General features: G+C 53.7%; 1 protein-coding gene across 1 annotated transcript; it reads left to right on the top strand.

Moving 5' to 3' along the window:
* Positions 1 to 2,902: 2,902 nt before the first annotated feature.
* On the top strand, positions 2,903 to 12,968 carry SFT2D2 (SFT2 domain containing 2; the record flags this gene model as incomplete). Its single annotated transcript, XM_080698354.1, has 8 exons — positions 2,903 to 2,965; positions 6,925 to 7,011; positions 7,197 to 7,282; positions 7,954 to 8,035; positions 8,581 to 8,616; positions 8,693 to 8,751; positions 11,008 to 11,037; positions 12,929 to 12,968. 8 exons carry the CDS (start codon positions 2,903 to 2,905, stop codon positions 12,966 to 12,968), a joined length of 483 nt encoding a protein of 160 aa, XP_080554480.1.
* Between the last annotated feature and the right edge of the window lie 837 nt (positions 12,969 to 13,805).

Here is a 13,805-nt window from a genome sequence, read left to right as displayed (position 1 = left end):
ATCGCTCAAACTGTGGTATATTGTGAGCAAACAGGCAGGGTGCATCTGTTGGCCAAATTCGGCCACACGTGGTTTGGGTATTTGTCCGCCTTCTGCATTACTTGTATAGGAAACCAGAACTTTGTTGTTTGCTGTATATTAAATATACTTGTATTTAAAGCTTTCTCTTAGGATAGCAGAGTATGTGTTGTGTATATACACACATTGCATTCAGCTTTCTGTTTTATTCGCCATGCAGATCAGAACAGTCTGTTCATGCAAGTTATAAAAAATGGAAAACTTGTAAATATTTATAAGTCAGAGTTTCTGGGCAGCATACTTTATGTACCCACACTTGTATTTTTTTAAACTTGATTTAGATATCTTGGTCCCTGTGTAGACTTAGATTACTTACTTTGAGAATTCATTGTTAAAAATTGTGGAGAATTTAAAAGTTGACTTTTTTTAAAAGGAGATGGGTAGCAGTGGTATGAGACTTCTGAAATTTTATTAGTTTATTCCTGTGGTAAGTACTGAGAAAATGTAAATTTGGCCACCGATAATTTGATGCATACCATTTTGTATTTATTTGTTCCAAGTGTCTTTTTGTAAGAGGAGAATAAACAATAAGGAATCACTGATTTACGTTTTATTGATTTATTTCAGCTTTTTTAGAGCTTGGTGGAGAGTGGGTTGGGCTCTTAATTACTTGTTCTTTATGTTTTGAATTTGGTCAACATTGCAGAAAAATTCTCCTTGCAGATTATAACCGGAAACCAAACAGGTAGCTCAGAATCATAACCCCTCAGTTACCTTTGGCCTCTGCCCCTCCTCTTGTTCCCCAGTACTTCTGTGGATGTTTTAATTAACCAGTATTTCTGTATGTTGGGATAACAGTTTTCCTGTTTTTGAAAAATATGAATACCTGCCAAGGGTATCATATAATTTAGTTTTTTTTTTGGGGGGGGTTTCTCCCTTTTTTTTTTTTTGTTGTTGTTTTGTTTTGTTGATACCAGGGACCAGGGGTATTCTACCTTTGACCTACATTCTCAGGCCTATTTTTTATCTTTTATTTTGAAACAGGGTATCACTAAGTTGTGGAGGCCCTCATTAAATAACTGAGGCTGGCCACCAATCTGCAATCCTCCTGTCTTAGCCTCCCAAGTACTGGGATTACAAGCATGCGCCACCATTTCATTTAGTTTTGAGTAATATATGTCCAATATGGTATTAGGTCTAAGGGATTAAAATAATGAAGATATCTAGGATAGTTGGCCTCCCTCTCAGCCAACCAGGGTCCAAAAGTATTTGAAGAAAATCATCTGTACTAAACATGTACTAACTTTTTTCATTCCCTGAACAATAGTGTTACAAACTGTTGGTATTCTAAATAATTTAGGTTGTATAACGAATATAGAGGCAATTTAAAGCCTATTGGAGGATATATGTAGGCTATATGGTAATAGTTATTTTATATAAGGGACTGTGTGTGTGTGTGCGCGCATGCACACTACTGGGGATTGAACCCAGGGCGTTCTACCTCTGAGATACACCCCGGCCTAATTTTATTTTTTATTTTTGAGACAGGGTCTCACTAAGTTGTGGATGGCCTAAGCTGCTGAAGGTGGCCCTGAACCTGGGATCCTCCTGTTTGTTTCCCAGGTACTAGGATTACAAGCTTGGGGCACCACTCCCAGTTTATATAAGGGTCTTGAATATCTGCAGACTGGTATCCATGGGATCCTGGACTCAAGTCTCCTATGAATATGTATATATTTTCCAAGGGGTAAAGTCTAATGGAGACAAAAATAATTAGAAAACTTATGTACAATGATGGACATACACTTTAGTAGAGGTAATCAGAGTTCTGAAGAAAATGTAAAAGGTCTCCATTGTCATTACTGATTTACCAAAGAGAAAAGGCTGGGTCATCTGCAAAATTACAACTTGTCTTTTGTGAATCAAACAGCTCATGAAGCAAATTTGGCAAAGCCCTCCATAACTTAGTGAGACCCTGTTTCAAAATAAAAAATAAAATAGGGCTGAGTGTATCTTGGAGGTGGAATGTCCCTGGGTTCAATCCTCAGTTCCACAAAAACAAAGCAAAACAAAACCAAACCTCAGAATCTCCATAGGTACTAAGTCTTCTCCAGGAGCGATAGGACAAACTGTTTTAAGAAGAAACAGGAGAAAAGTGGTCACTAAATGAATAAGCAGGCAAGGTAACAGCAAAACTTTCAAAAAATTTTTCTACTGGGGATGGAACCCAGGGCATTCTACCTTTGAGCTACAACCCCCAGCCCTATTTTTTATTTTTTATTTTTTGAAACAGGGTCTCACTGAGTTGCAAAGGGCCTCACTAAGTAGCCGAGGCTCTCCCTGAACCTGGATGGTCCTGTGTCAGCTTCCCAAATGCTGGGATTACAAGTGTGCGCCTCCACGCCCGGCTCCTAAATTCTTGAGGGCTATGCGGGCTACTTTATCAGCTCGGTTAGCTCAAAGTCTCGCGTGGCCTAAGTACACGCTAGCTACTCCCCCAGTGCCCCAGGGGAACCCGGAAACAGACCCCGGTGCGCTGGAGCTGGTCTGTAATCCCAGCGCCCGGAGGCTGCCGGGAGAGCAGGGGCGTGCGGCCGCGGGGCACGCTGGGGACCGGCGGGCGTGGCTCGCGGCACCGCCCGAGGGCGTGGCCCCGACGGGGCGGGGCTCTCTGGCGACAGGGGCGTGGCCCTGGGGGCGGGGCCGTTGGCGACAGGGGCGGGGCCCTGGGGGCGGGGCTCTCTGGCGGCAGGGGCGTGGCCCTGGGGGGCGGGGCCGCTGGCCGCAGGGGCGGGGCCCTGGGGGCGGGGCCGCGCACCCGGAAGAGCCGGGGCCCAGCGAGCGCAACAGGCTGCCGCGGGCCCGGGAGCGGCGGCGGGCCGGGATGGACAAGCTGAAGAAGGTGCTGAGCGGCCAGGACACGGAGGACCGCAGCGGGCTGTCGGAGGTGAGTCGGGTGGGTGTCGGGGCGGCCGCGCCCCTCTGCCCTCCGCAGGCGCGCCGCCGGCCCTGGGCGTCTGCCCTTCCTGCGGGCGCGCGGCGGGAGCGAGCCCCGGAGCCCGAGCGGGGCCTGGGGCTCGGGCCCGGGGGCGCGCCGGGGGCTGGCGGCGGCCGGGCTGCCCCCCGGCCCGGGAGGACGCGCGAGCCGGGCCGGGCGCGGCTGGTTTCCCTGGGTGCGCACCCACCCCAGGCGCCTGCGCGTGCACCAGCCCGCCGCCGAGGCCGTGTTTCCGTGCCTGTCGCTTTAGTCGTGTTTTTCTTTCTGGGAGACACATTTCCTGCTTAGTTTTTGGTGTGTGTGCTGGCCTCAGTTTCCCCATCTGTAAAATGCGGGCGTTGCAAAGCATAGGCCCGTCAGCTGGAAACCGCTCCTGATTTTTCTCAGCACGCAGCGTTCAACACCTTCGTGGTTTTTATTCTGAGTTTTGTTTCGTTTGGTCTGGTACCTCCACCCTCTGGATGAAGGCTCAGGACGTCACACTCGGCTTTGTCAGTCTTAACCTTGAACCCCAGGAGCGGTGGTAGACCACCGAGCTTCCGCTTTTTAAAACATTTTTCACAACATCTGGTGGGCTTTTGAAGATGTTGCTTTTCTTATTCGGTCCAGGCCCAGGAGTAATTTCATGGGTTCTTTTTCTTGATTCCGGCTCTATTAGTTGAACCTCTGATGAGCATGAAGAAAGCCCTCATTGTCACCTGAAGTCTAAGCCACACACTCTGCCACCAGCTGTTAGGAGCAGCCGGGGCTGAAGAGGGAGACACTTTCTGTCCCGGAGGTCCCACGGTCACAGTGAAACTAGAAACACATCAGGGAGCAGCAGGCAGATCCTCAGGACAGTACCGTGGAGGTCTGCAAACTCAGTACTGAGGTTTACTCAGATGGTAACTGTGTTGGAGACCACGAAGAGTTTTAACCTCATCAGTTTAGGCACACCTTACACTTGTTTTTTAAAGATTGGGTGCTTTGGCTTTTCTTCTGTTTTTTTTTTTCTTTTTCTTTTTTTTTTTTCTGTGGTACTAGGGATGGAGCCCAGAAGCATTCTACCTCTAAGCTACCCCCTCAGCCCATTTTTTTGGTCTTTATTTTGAAACAGGTTCTCATTGAGTTGTAAAGGACCTCACTAAATAGTAGCAGAGGCTGTCCTCAAGCCGCAGTCCTCCTATCTCAGCCTCCCAAATGTTGGGATTACAAGCGTGCACCACCACGCCCAGCTTCTTCTGTTCTAAATCCAGTTCCCCCTTTTGAGTGAGATCCGTCTCTGTGCATTGGTGCGTAGCACTTCCCGAGTCTTGAGCCCCTGGACACATTTTGTACCAACCGAGTTTGCTCCTAGGGTTGCTTGGGCTTAGTTTTCACTTATTAGATTGGGGCTCTTTAAGATATTGTCACCAACTTGATTATCTCACATTTTCCATGGTTTTACGCTGGCAACCATGGGGGATTCTGTGCTGAAATTTCTGTTGCGTGAGGTTAAGTTGGACCAGGTGACCTTAAAAATCGTTTCAGAATATTTTATTATTTTAATGCAAACAATAAAAGTATGAGTAGCTCTGTTTTTCCTACCCCTCCTGGGTCGTTGTAAAGGCTTCACACTAGCGTCTCATCATAAAAGCCTCAGGATGAATTTCCTAATTAGTGCCTCATCTTCCGAGACAGGCCTCAGTTCTAGTTTCAGTGCACTTCTTTCTGGAAGTACAGGTTCTGTGACTCTCGGGTCCAGGAAGGCAAGAATGGCACTTATCTTGAGCTCAGGCATACAGCATACTCCTTCCGCATCGCCTGGTTACCACCCTGTCTCCCCGGGCAGTTCTTAGCTCTACTTCTTGGCAGGAACCCCTCTTCTCTCACGTCCTGGAGTCAAAGGGACCTTTGTGCATTACCGCCAGTCCGCGGGAGTCCTTTGCCTATGAATTCTCCCAGTCTTGTTTCAGCTCCTCTCATTTTCAGGAAAGCTGTTTACCTGGCACGGCTGTTAGCAGTCATGACTTACGACACGCTTTATATCTATAGGATTTTCATAAATTGCCAAAAAGAAGTGCTTTTCCTTCACCGAGTCCATTAGAAGTGGAGCGGCAGCTTCCTTCTTCCCTAAGTGCACGCGTAGAGAACTCGCAGCCACATACGGGGACACCCGCCGTGTGGCGCCTGCCCCCACGCCTGCCCGTTTGGGCACAAAAGGCAACATGTGGGTGGATTCAGCGTGAGAGGCTTGTAGAGCCCGAGTGCCGCTTTCCCTCTGAAGGTGGAAACCAGAATCATGTTTTTGGCCGACCTACTTCTTGCCAGTGACTTGGAGTTCCACAAGCGTCCGAATCTCACTGTGCAGTTGAGGCCACTTAGCACCTGAAATGCCCAAGTCAGTTCAAGCTCGATATTTAGCCTTACGGTTGATCTGCTTAAAGAGAACGAAGGCTGACTCTGCATATTCCTGTCAGTGCTGAGTAGAACGCTGGCACAAATCCAACCCCGGCTCTGCTGCCCTGCTCCTGGCTTGCAGCTCCGTTCTTGTTTCCACCCTCACAAGGTATGTTCTTGGTTCTTGCACGAGAAGGAAGCCTAGTGGCTTTTCATTTTGTTCTGAGTGTGGAGGGAGGTGACATGAGTTGGAAGTGCTCTAACTCTCTGAAGCCTATGATGGAGCATCCGGTGCTTCATTTGGGAGCCAGAGGGGGATTAAGAAAAAGACTCCTCCGGGGAGAGGCCGTCCTCAGCATGGAGCCGGCTGGCTCATCTCTTGGGTCCTGACGGGCGCTCCCAAGCAGGCCTCTGCGGGGTCACCTGTCCCACAGATCTCTGCCTGTGTGCCCATGGGTACTGCAGGGTCGCGGGTCAGTCTCCAGTCGTGTGCTTCGGTAGGAGTAGGAAAGGAAGAACCCGTTGATGACCTGAGTACCTTCCTCCTGAGTGGGGGCCAGCCATTGTGCAGTAGTACCTGCCAGATGTGGACCCTCTGGTCCCTCTCTTCATGCTAGGGGCTCAGGACAGAGGGTCCTGTAGCCTCTGCCACCACCTGGCTTCCTCCATCAGCTGGGCAGACATGTGGTAGCAATGTGGACCACTTGGTTGGGCGGAGCCCATGCTGGCCACACGAGGGAGACCTGTGGGGCTTGGTTGTGCTCCTGGCCGCCCTGCCGGGGCTTCGGTCTCCAGTAGCGGCTGCCTGTGCCCTCTTGCGTCAGGCAGACAGCCTAGGAAGGCCTCTGCTGCAGACTCGATTGCCCTCTTTGACATGACCAAAGCAGCGTTGGGAACTGCTCACAGGCGTTTCTGTTTCAGGAGAGTTTTTCTGGAAATTGTGGCTTCCCCTGAACTTTGTTCTGGGGAGGGATTAATCATGTGGCTGGAGTTGGAAGGGACAGGCCGGTAACTAATTAACCAGTGTCTCCCTCACACTTGGGTGATCTGGCTGAAGCCAGCGCCCTGAAGTGCATTTGCCTGGCGAGTGAATAGTGTGGACAGATCCTGATGAGGAGGATGGCCTTTCTACTCCCAGGTCCTGGATGCCCAGGAATGGTGCAGGAGCAGCAGCTGCCGGGGCTGGACGGGGAGCGGAGGACCAGCCTCCCTAGCGGCCTTATCCTCTTCTGCCTGCGTCCCAGTGGGGCCTGTGCCTTTCCAGCTGTGGCCCCTCCTGCCTGGGGCCTGGGCGGCCTGAGCGGCTGACGGTTTGCTGGCCTGCCTCCTGTGTGCATGAGGCAGGAAGTCTCACCTCTGTAGCTGCCCAGCGGAGAGGAGGCTTGGGCCTGAGTAGATTACAGCCCAAGCAGAGCCCGACTCCATGACTTCCCTGGCTTCAGCGTGTCGCATTCTGTTTCCTGCTTCCCCTACAGATTAACATCACTTCCAATTTTTTTGCATCCTTTGTTTTTGGTAAATAGTTAATGCTTTTTTTTTTTTAACTTCAGGTTGTCGAAGCATCCTCGTTAAGCTGGGGTACCAGGATCAAAGGCTTCATCGCGTGTTTTGCTATAGGAATCCTCTGCTCCCTGCTGGTGAGACTTTCTCTGGCCTCTGTCTTAACCACTCTCCTCTCTGCCCTCCCCCCTCCATCCTCTTCCTTCTCTCTTTAGCTCCCCACTGGGGCTCCTGGGTAAGGGTGAGGGTGGAACTGCTGTGAGCTGCTGCCTGTGGCCGTGGGGGAGGCTGGCTCTGGGCTGACCTCTGCTTCCCCTTCCAGGGAACTCTTCTGCTCTGGGTGCCCAGAAAGGGACTGGCCCTCTTCGCGGTGTTTTACACCTTTGGGAACATCGCATCGATTGGGAGGTAACCGCTTTTTATTAGATGGGAACATACATGCGGATGGTGCTTGAGGAGACGAAGGAGGGTACCCAGTAGCTTTAAGGATTTGGAAAGAGGCAGTTGGAATACCTGTGTATCCTGTGAAACACCTCAGATCTTACTTTGTCTTTGAAACGCCTGGGGAGCAAGTAGGAGGTACACCGCCCTGTGCTTTCCCATCTGCCGGCCTGTGGCTCAGGGCATCTGAGCGGCTTCTGTGAGGTCTGAGCACCTCCCCCGGTGCTCTGATCTCAGTGCTGTCCTGCCGACCCAGTGGTTCTGAACGGGCTCCCCAGGCCGGTGGCTGGGAGTGGAACTGGCCTGGCCGCACTCGGGATCACAGGGGGGTCACGGGGGCTTCTCCTGGCCCCCGTGAGGGGTGAGGGGTGGAGGTGGCGGCCACACCTGTGTTGGTGCTCTGCTGCTGGCCTGGCCCCCGCCAGAGTGGCCCACTTCTCTGTGGCCACCAGATGGGCAGTGTGGGTAGGATCCCGAGCTTCCAGCTCCTCCAGAATGAGGGGGTGATTCAGCCAGCCCAGGAGCAGCCTGGCACGGCCTCCCGCTGCCCTTCCTGCCACAGACGGTGCCAGGGGGGCGGCCGGCTGTGCCCGCCGTGCTTCTCCTCTGGTCTGAATGCTCGTGTGTCTGCCTCCCAGCACCATCTTCCTGATGGGACCCCTGAGGCAGCTGAAGCGCATGTTTGAGCCCACGCGTCTGATTGCCACCATCCTGGTGCTGGTAAGGCCCGCTGCTAGCTGGACTTGGGGTTTTCGTTTCTGCCGTGTGAGTCCTCTCGTGCCCCTCTTCCCCACCTCCCGAAGCACAAGACTGAGGGGGCCTCTAAGCCCCACACCGCCCACCTCTCTATTTAGCTGGGGTCTGGGCGCTGCAGTTCCACACAGCACCTGCAGAGGGTGGCATGTGTCAGTAGGAGGGCCTAGGTCTTCGCAGCCTGCTCTCCAAGGCCGTCAGGGTAGGGGGTTTGCAAGAGGCTCCCCTGAGTGTGTTTGAGGGGAGGGTGGGAGGGGTGGGCCAGAAATGGGATTGGTTTGCTGTGTGGAGATTCCAGGAAACCTTCCAAGTGCGAGAGCCCGAGTCTGCAGGAGTCTTCCTTGGTGTTTTGCCGTCAGGGGTGGGACTCTTCCACACGTGGCTGGTCGGGGGCCAACTGTGTTTTAATGAGGGGTGTGTTCAGTTTCTGTGGTGCTCAGGGAGCGCTCACTGCAGCGGAGCGCGTGGCCAGGAGGGCCGCCCTGTTCACCGCCTCCCTTCCCTCCCTCTAGCTGTGCTTTGCCCTGACGCTGTGCTCCGCCTTCTGGGTAAGTGGCCTTCCTTTCCTTAACCTCGCTGCGTGGCGCACGCGGCCTGCCTGGAACCTTTGCGTTTTTCTTTCAGTGGCATAACAAGGGGCTCGCGCTCCTCTTCTGCATCTTGCAGTCTTTGGCCTTGACGTGGTAAGTGACCTTTTAAAGCCCCCTCCCACACAGACCCTGACTCACTGGGCGGTGGGGGCGGGCGAGGACGCAGCTCCTCAGGGTTGCGGGAAGTCAGGCTCCGCGGTGGCCAGGAGATGGCGGCAGCGGGCCTGCGCGGACACCGAGGCCCACGGTTGCTGCTGAGCTCCGGGTAGGTTTTGAGTTGCACAAATGTTACCAAGCCACTCATGTCCAGTAAGCACGAGGACAATGAAACTGTTCCAAGGGCCGGGCAAAAGAGGCCGTGAGTCAGACATTACCAGAAGGGAAGTGTCAGGACAGGTGAGTGGGCTGCTCTGGACGGCCTGACTCATCCAGAGGAGGATGGAGCGGGCAACACGGAGGGAGAGGGAGAGGCCGCCGAGGACAGGAGCACGTGGCGGCCCGGCCTTCTGGAGACCCCGCCAAGGCCTGGGAGTTGGGGCTCGAGGGCCAGGCCTAGTGAAGGGCCCTGGACGCGTGGCTTTGCAGCAGTGTGCCCGCTGTCGGCATGCTGCCCCTTCCGCAGTCCACGAGAGGGGTGGAGGCCGCGTGGGATCCGTGGCTTCTGGGCCATCTCCGAGGTACTTTCAAAGTTTACCATCTGCCAGGACAGCGCAGTGCGGATGTGACCGCTCTGTTTTGGGAAAGGACGTTTACTGCTGTGCAGAGGAAGTTAAAGTTCCGTGTGGAGAAAATGGGTCTAGAAGCTGTAACAGCACCCACCCCTCTAGTGATTGTAACCACCCCCTCTAGTGATTGTAACCACCCCTCTAGTGATTGCAACCACCCCTCTAGTGATTGTAACCACCCCTCTAGTGATTGTAACCACCCCTCTAGTGATTGTGACTTCTGAATTCATACACTTTGCAAACTGCCTTTCAGGACTCCTGTGTTTGTAAGCGTGCTACCTACATGGAAAGTGCAGAGCACGTAGAACCATGGTCTGATTTTTTTTTTTTTTTTTTTTGGTGGTACTGGGGTTCCTGGAAGCCCTTCTACCTCCGGGCTACACTCCCAGACCTATTTTTACATTTTTATTTGGAAACAGGGTCTCCTAAGCCAGCACGCGTGGCTGGCTTCGAACCTGCGCGATCCTCCTGTCTCTGCCTCCCAAGCGCAGGGATTACAAGCGTGCGCCACCACGCCCGGCCCATGGTCTGATTTTAACACGACACTCGCCTTGGTAGTGGGTGCTGAAAGGGTCTGGTTTGTTGGTCCTTTGATTTTCATTTTGAGTTTCGTTTGGGTACAGAAATTGGTACCCATGTACACACACCTGTTTGCTTAGAGACTCATTGTAAAGACAGTTTCAAGTATTCTTAGGGGCCCAGCGGACAGGGATGGCCCCTCTGGTATTGACACATGCTGACCCTGCTGCTTGGCGCTGAGCAGCTTACGTCCAGTACACGCACTGCCTGGCTCTGTAGGGTTGTGGAGCCTCTGCCCTGCCCAGTCCCTTCAGGCTGTGTGGCTGAGCAGACGGTCTTATCAGGACACATCTGGGCACATCTTGGCTCTTGCAGAACGGAGCCTTCTTACATTCTCATCTAGAGAATTGTGGAAAGGTTTTTCTTTTTCTTTTTTTTTTTTTTCTTTTAAGTGGTAGGAGCAAAGAAAAAAAAATCTCAATAGGGTTAAAATTAAATTCTCTTGAGGACTTATTGAATGTTAGAGGAGCGCGGTTCTGGAGTTTACTTGCAGTTCTTTTAGACTAGCGGTCCCAAGTCAGGTGGGTAGCTGGGATCTGTGTTTTAGTTGATCGCTGCCAGCCCTTTTGTTTGATTAAGGCAGTTACTCGTGCAGTCCATGTTACCTTGTGGTGGCGCACGCTTGTAATCCAGCATTCGAGAGGCTGAGACAGGAGGATCTGGGTTCACAGCCAACCTCAGTCTACCTATTAGGCCCTTTGCAACTCAGTGAGGCCCTGTTCCAAAATAAAGAATAACAAATTGGGCTGGGGATGTAGCTTGGAGGTAGAGTGCCCCTGGGTTCCATCCCCAGTACTGCAAAAGGGAAAAAAAATGTTACTGCAGCGAGGCTGGGGTCCTAGGAGTCGTGTCTGCCTGGGCCTTTGACCTCTCCTGTTGCCGTGTGGCTCTGCACCAGTGAACACACGCGTGCTCGGGTGTGCGCGTGCACATGCGTGCCTGTGAGCCCCGGGGGTAGGCTGGGTGCTGCGCTCGGCCTCGGGAGCTGCTCCGCCGTGCCGCCGGCCGTGCCCCCGCCCGGCCTCACTTTTGTTTTTCCTTGCAGGTACAGCCTTTCCTTCATACCATTCGCGAGGTAAGGCAGTTGGACGCGCTCTGTCACGCGTGACTGATGATGTGTTTGTGCGGGGCCTTTCAGTTTAGAGAGCTTAGTTCTACAGTCCATGTTACCTTGTTTATCTTGGCTGACCTTTTCACCAAGCAGCAGAGGCCACACATCTGTCTGTCTGTCTGTCTGTCTGTAGTAAGGGTCACCTTCTCCAGCCTAACCATACAGCTGGTGGTGCGTTGACCAGACTGCCAGTTTCTTGTGTCGTGAACACTCCTGTAATGTGTGTGTACGTGCACATCGGACTCTTTTAACCTGTAGTATTAAGAAGTTTGTCTTATTTGTTTAAAAGGGGAGTGTGTTTAAATCACTGAGCACAGGGTGGCGGGATCTCAATTTGGGCTTGTTTTCTTAGTTTCCCACTGCGGAACGTCTCAGAGGTGCTGATAGGGAAGTGAGCAGGCGCACCGTGGGGCCCGGGCTTCCTAGTTGGCTGTGTGACCTGGCAGCTCTCCTGCACACGCGCTGATAACTAGCGTGGCGGGGCTGGGGTCTCCCCAGGGTCCCCAAAGCTCCTTAAAGAAGCACTCACGTGGCGTGCCTCAAAGTCGGCGAGGGAGCGTGGCCGCCGGCGGTTCTAAGGCAGCCTTCTCATTCCCTTCCTTCTCCAGTATGTGACAGCTAGAAGCCCTCGCTTCCCTACTAGTGTTGGGGAATCAAGGCCGCATGCAGGAGCTGGGAAGGGGAAGCGAGATTACCACGTCTTGGGCTTCCCGTGTCTGCTGCAGACGGTGCTGGGAAGGTGCTGGAGAGAATTTCCCAGTTAGGAAATTCTCCATGCAGACCTGGCCTTGTCTAAGAAGAGAACGGGCGGGGATGTCCTGGAGAGCGACCCTCTGTGAAATAAGCCAGAGCCCACTGTGTCCGAGGTCTAAGGAAGTGTTTATCAGCTTCTGATATTGGACATATCTTTATTTTGGGGCCAGCTACAGAATTTGCAGGGCCCAGTGCAAAAAGAAAGTATAGGTCTTTTGTTCAAAAGTGATTAGGAGCTTGGAGGTGGTGACAGGAGCGCAGGCCCCTCTGCCTGCAGGGCCCGCGGAGCCTGTACAGGAGCGCAGGCACGGCCCCTCTGCCTACGGGGCCCGCGGAGCCTGTGCACACCGAGCCCGTGCTCTGCACTTGTGTGGCTGCAGGGACAGGTGGTGTGTAGCAGTTACCAGTGCTGGGCAGCGTGCGGCCCTGTTAGAAGCAGGGAGTTTCACCGGGCGTGGTGGCGCACACTTGTAATCCCCACACTTGGGAGGCGGAGACAGGAGGATTGCACGGGTTCAAAGCCAGCCTCCCTGGCTTAAAAGACCCTGTTTCCAAATAAAATATAAAATAGGTCTGGGAGTGTAGCCCGGAGGTAGAAGGGTTCCATCCCCAGTGCCACCAAAAAGAAAAAAAGTGCAGGGAGTTTGATGCCAAGCAGCTGACAGTTCCCTGTGGTCGGAAGGAGATCACACAGCTCGCTCTTCTCTTAGACTGTAGTTTCTAGAATAGTTTTTCCACACTGCTTACATGGAAGAAAGGGGTTCTGTGATCAAGCAAGTTTGGGAACTAGTTTAAGCAGAATTAGGTGGCTTCTTGCTGCCTGGCTCTCTAGGAGCTCAGGATGCCAGGATGGCGGCCCATTGGCTTGTACCCGCCCCCGCACAGAGTGCCCCCTGCGCCGCCAACTTGCACAGGGGCTCCTCTGTTGAGTGTGCACCGGGCCCTTGCATTCTCTACGCTGAGCCCAGGGAGGGAGCTCAGACCTGCGGAAGCCCGGTGTTAGGGCGCGCCTTCCTCTGGGCAGGTGTGGTCTGGGCACCCAGGAGGCGGTGCGTAGGGCGCTGGGGAGACGGCCCACTCACCTTGTGTTTTTCCTCCTCAGGGACGCCGTGAAGAAGTGCTTCACCGTGTGCCTCGCGTAACGCGCTGCCCGTTCTGCACAGCGTCGCAGGCCCGTGGATGGAGGCCGGCGGCCACTCAGTAAACACCTCGAGACCTGTCTTAGACACGTGCCTTGCATCTGGCACCAGTGTGTTGCTTGCAGCTTGAACCTTGGAGGCTTCCTGAGGAAGCGACGCTATGTTCCCAAACCCAGTGTCTCCAGCACAGTTCAGTGGTGGGCTCACACCTCACAGCGGATCCTCACGCGCCCGTTCCCTCTTCACATCTGTCCTGCTGAATCCTCAGAAACCAGAACCTGCGTAAACAGCAGCAGCTGGCCTCGGGAGCGGGGTCCCAGGTGGCAGAGGCGGCGCCCTGGGGGTACAGCGTGCAGCAGTGAACCCCAGGATCCGGGGGTCATCGGGGATGGAGCCAGGTGCTGCTGGCTGTGCAGTGTGGACACGCTTCTCTCTGGTGCCCAGGACAGCGGCTGTGCCCAAGCCCAGGAGCCTGGCGTGGGGCGAATTAGGAGAGAGCCTCTCGTGAACTGCGGTGCCTTCCACTGGGCCTGGCACCCAGCTCTGAACCCTGTCAACGGTGGGTGGATCACTGGTGTGCGGTGTACCCCTCCCCTCCGTGGGTCTTTGCTCGTGACCTGGCGCGAGTGGAGGAGCAGAGCGGCAGCAGCAGGCACAGGGTTCCTGGTGGGTAAGCCTGCGGGAGGCGGAGGAGGCGCTGCTCCCTGCGCTGTCTTTTTCTCTATTATTTAGAAGTACTTGCTTTTAAAATGATTTTCCTTTCTCTTCCCTGGAGTGGGGCCAGAACAGGTGGGTAAGAAGGCAGCTCCCTGCCGTGTGGCCAGCTCTGTAGCGTGCCTG

Source organism: Muscardinus avellanarius (genome assembly GCF_963383645.1).
Source record: "Muscardinus avellanarius genome assembly, chromosome: 7".
Lineage (NCBI taxonomy): Eukaryota > Metazoa > Chordata > Mammalia > Rodentia > Gliridae > Muscardinus > Muscardinus avellanarius.
The sequence above is the reverse complement of the archived record's forward strand: the minus strand, read 5'-3'. Positions and strand labels throughout refer to the sequence as shown.